Genomic DNA, 1344 nt, shown 5'->3' with positions numbered 1-1344 from the left:
TTCCCCTACCGATAAATAAAATCTTCTCAGGTTCTTCTTAAATAAGAACATATTACCAGGCTTACTTATTATCATTTATGCCTTTGTACCTAAACATTTTATAAACTGTCATTATTTTCAGAGACAATTAAAGCACAGAAATAAATACCAACTTTCACGTTTTTTTTTTCCTTTCTTTTCTTCTTCAACCTGTGTTTTAAGGCTCAGAGCAGACATAAAGAGACATCACACAATTTTATATAAAAAGTGTTCAAATGCTTGGCCCAAAGTGATGTTGTTCTGTTGACATTATTTAAATCTTCTTCTTGTCTTCTCAAGTACAACTTCAGAGACATGTTCACGCCAGTCATCCATCTCAGAGAGCCATTCAGTTTGAGTTACCTCAATAACTTAGGGATCTATAAATGACACTGCAATGTATCGTGTTCCATTTTTAACAGGAAGTCCTTCGTGCAAATGTGTGAGCCTCCCAGGATGCATGAAGCTCCAGCCTTTTCGTGGGGACTCAATGGAGCAATTATACCTCAGAAACTTGCATCCACCTCCCTAAAAAAGTTAAACACAAACATGCACATTTTTAATCAGTAGCAACATTCAAACTGTGCCATCTAAACGGCGAGCAAAAAACCAAAAAAAATCCTCAAATATCAGCAGAGCCTTTTCCATAATACCACAGCTCCTAAACTTTTTTTTTTCATATGTTTGTCATAATTACCTGAAAATCCTCTCCTACATTATTCAGAGCAATGTTGATGGTAAAGGTTGAGGCATCGTGGTGGGGACGGAGCGAGCGCTGTCTTTCCGGTGAGTACTTTACTACAAAATTCAGCAGTGCAAATCCCTAGAAGATCAATGCAGGAGACTTTCTGAGCAGTGAACACACAGAAGAGCATATTCATGCCTAAACTGGTTGGCAGACTCGGAACAGGCAGGAAGAACTGGACAACTACCTTTGTATAATAGCCTGCGAAGACCTTCAGTGTGACTGGAGCAATGAACTCTCGGATGAAGTGAAGCCAAACATTCTCCAGACCGATCTGCTTCATATGAATATCATCAGTTGGGACATTTTCATAACCACCCGATATGCGGCTATCCTGGAAATGATATTAATATATTAAGACAATTTGTACTGATTAGTATCTTGGTATTGTTTTCAATCAAGAATCATAATAAAAAACAACTGTTTGATTATGCTGTGCCATCTGTTTGAGTTGGACGAGGATCAAGTTCTTTTAGGTAACACACACAGCTTTGCACACGACATGCATCATATGTCAGTAGTGAAGTGAGCTTCGGTCGGAAAATGCTTTTCTATTTATTAATTGTAGACGGAGTTTCGGC

At 38.3% G+C, this 1344-nt stretch overlaps 1 protein-coding gene across 1 annotated transcript in view; it reads right to left on the bottom strand.

The window, feature by feature from the left end:
* Positions 1-6: 6 nt before the first annotated feature.
* Plod2 (procollagen-lysine,2-oxoglutarate 5-dioxygenase 2) overlaps positions 7-1344 on the bottom strand; it is a 67642-nt gene continuing 66304 nt past the window's right edge. Inside the window, exons 15-17 of the mRNA XM_029481979.1 lie at positions 951-1097; positions 716-841; positions 7-546 (exon numbers count right to left, since the gene is read on the bottom strand). Of these exons, the coding sequence (XP_029337839.1) occupies positions 391-546; positions 716-841; positions 951-1097 (429 nt within the window). The 3' untranslated portion in view covers positions 7-390. The remainder of the gene's footprint in view (positions 547-715; positions 842-950; positions 1098-1344) is intronic.

Source organism: Mus caroli, chromosome 9 (genome assembly GCF_900094665.2).
Source record: "Mus caroli chromosome 9, CAROLI_EIJ_v1.1, whole genome shotgun sequence".
In the NCBI taxonomy this organism is placed as follows: Eukaryota; Metazoa; Chordata; class Mammalia; order Rodentia; family Muridae; genus Mus; species Mus caroli.
The sequence above is the reverse complement of the archived record's forward strand: the minus strand, read 5'-3'. Positions and strand labels throughout refer to the sequence as shown.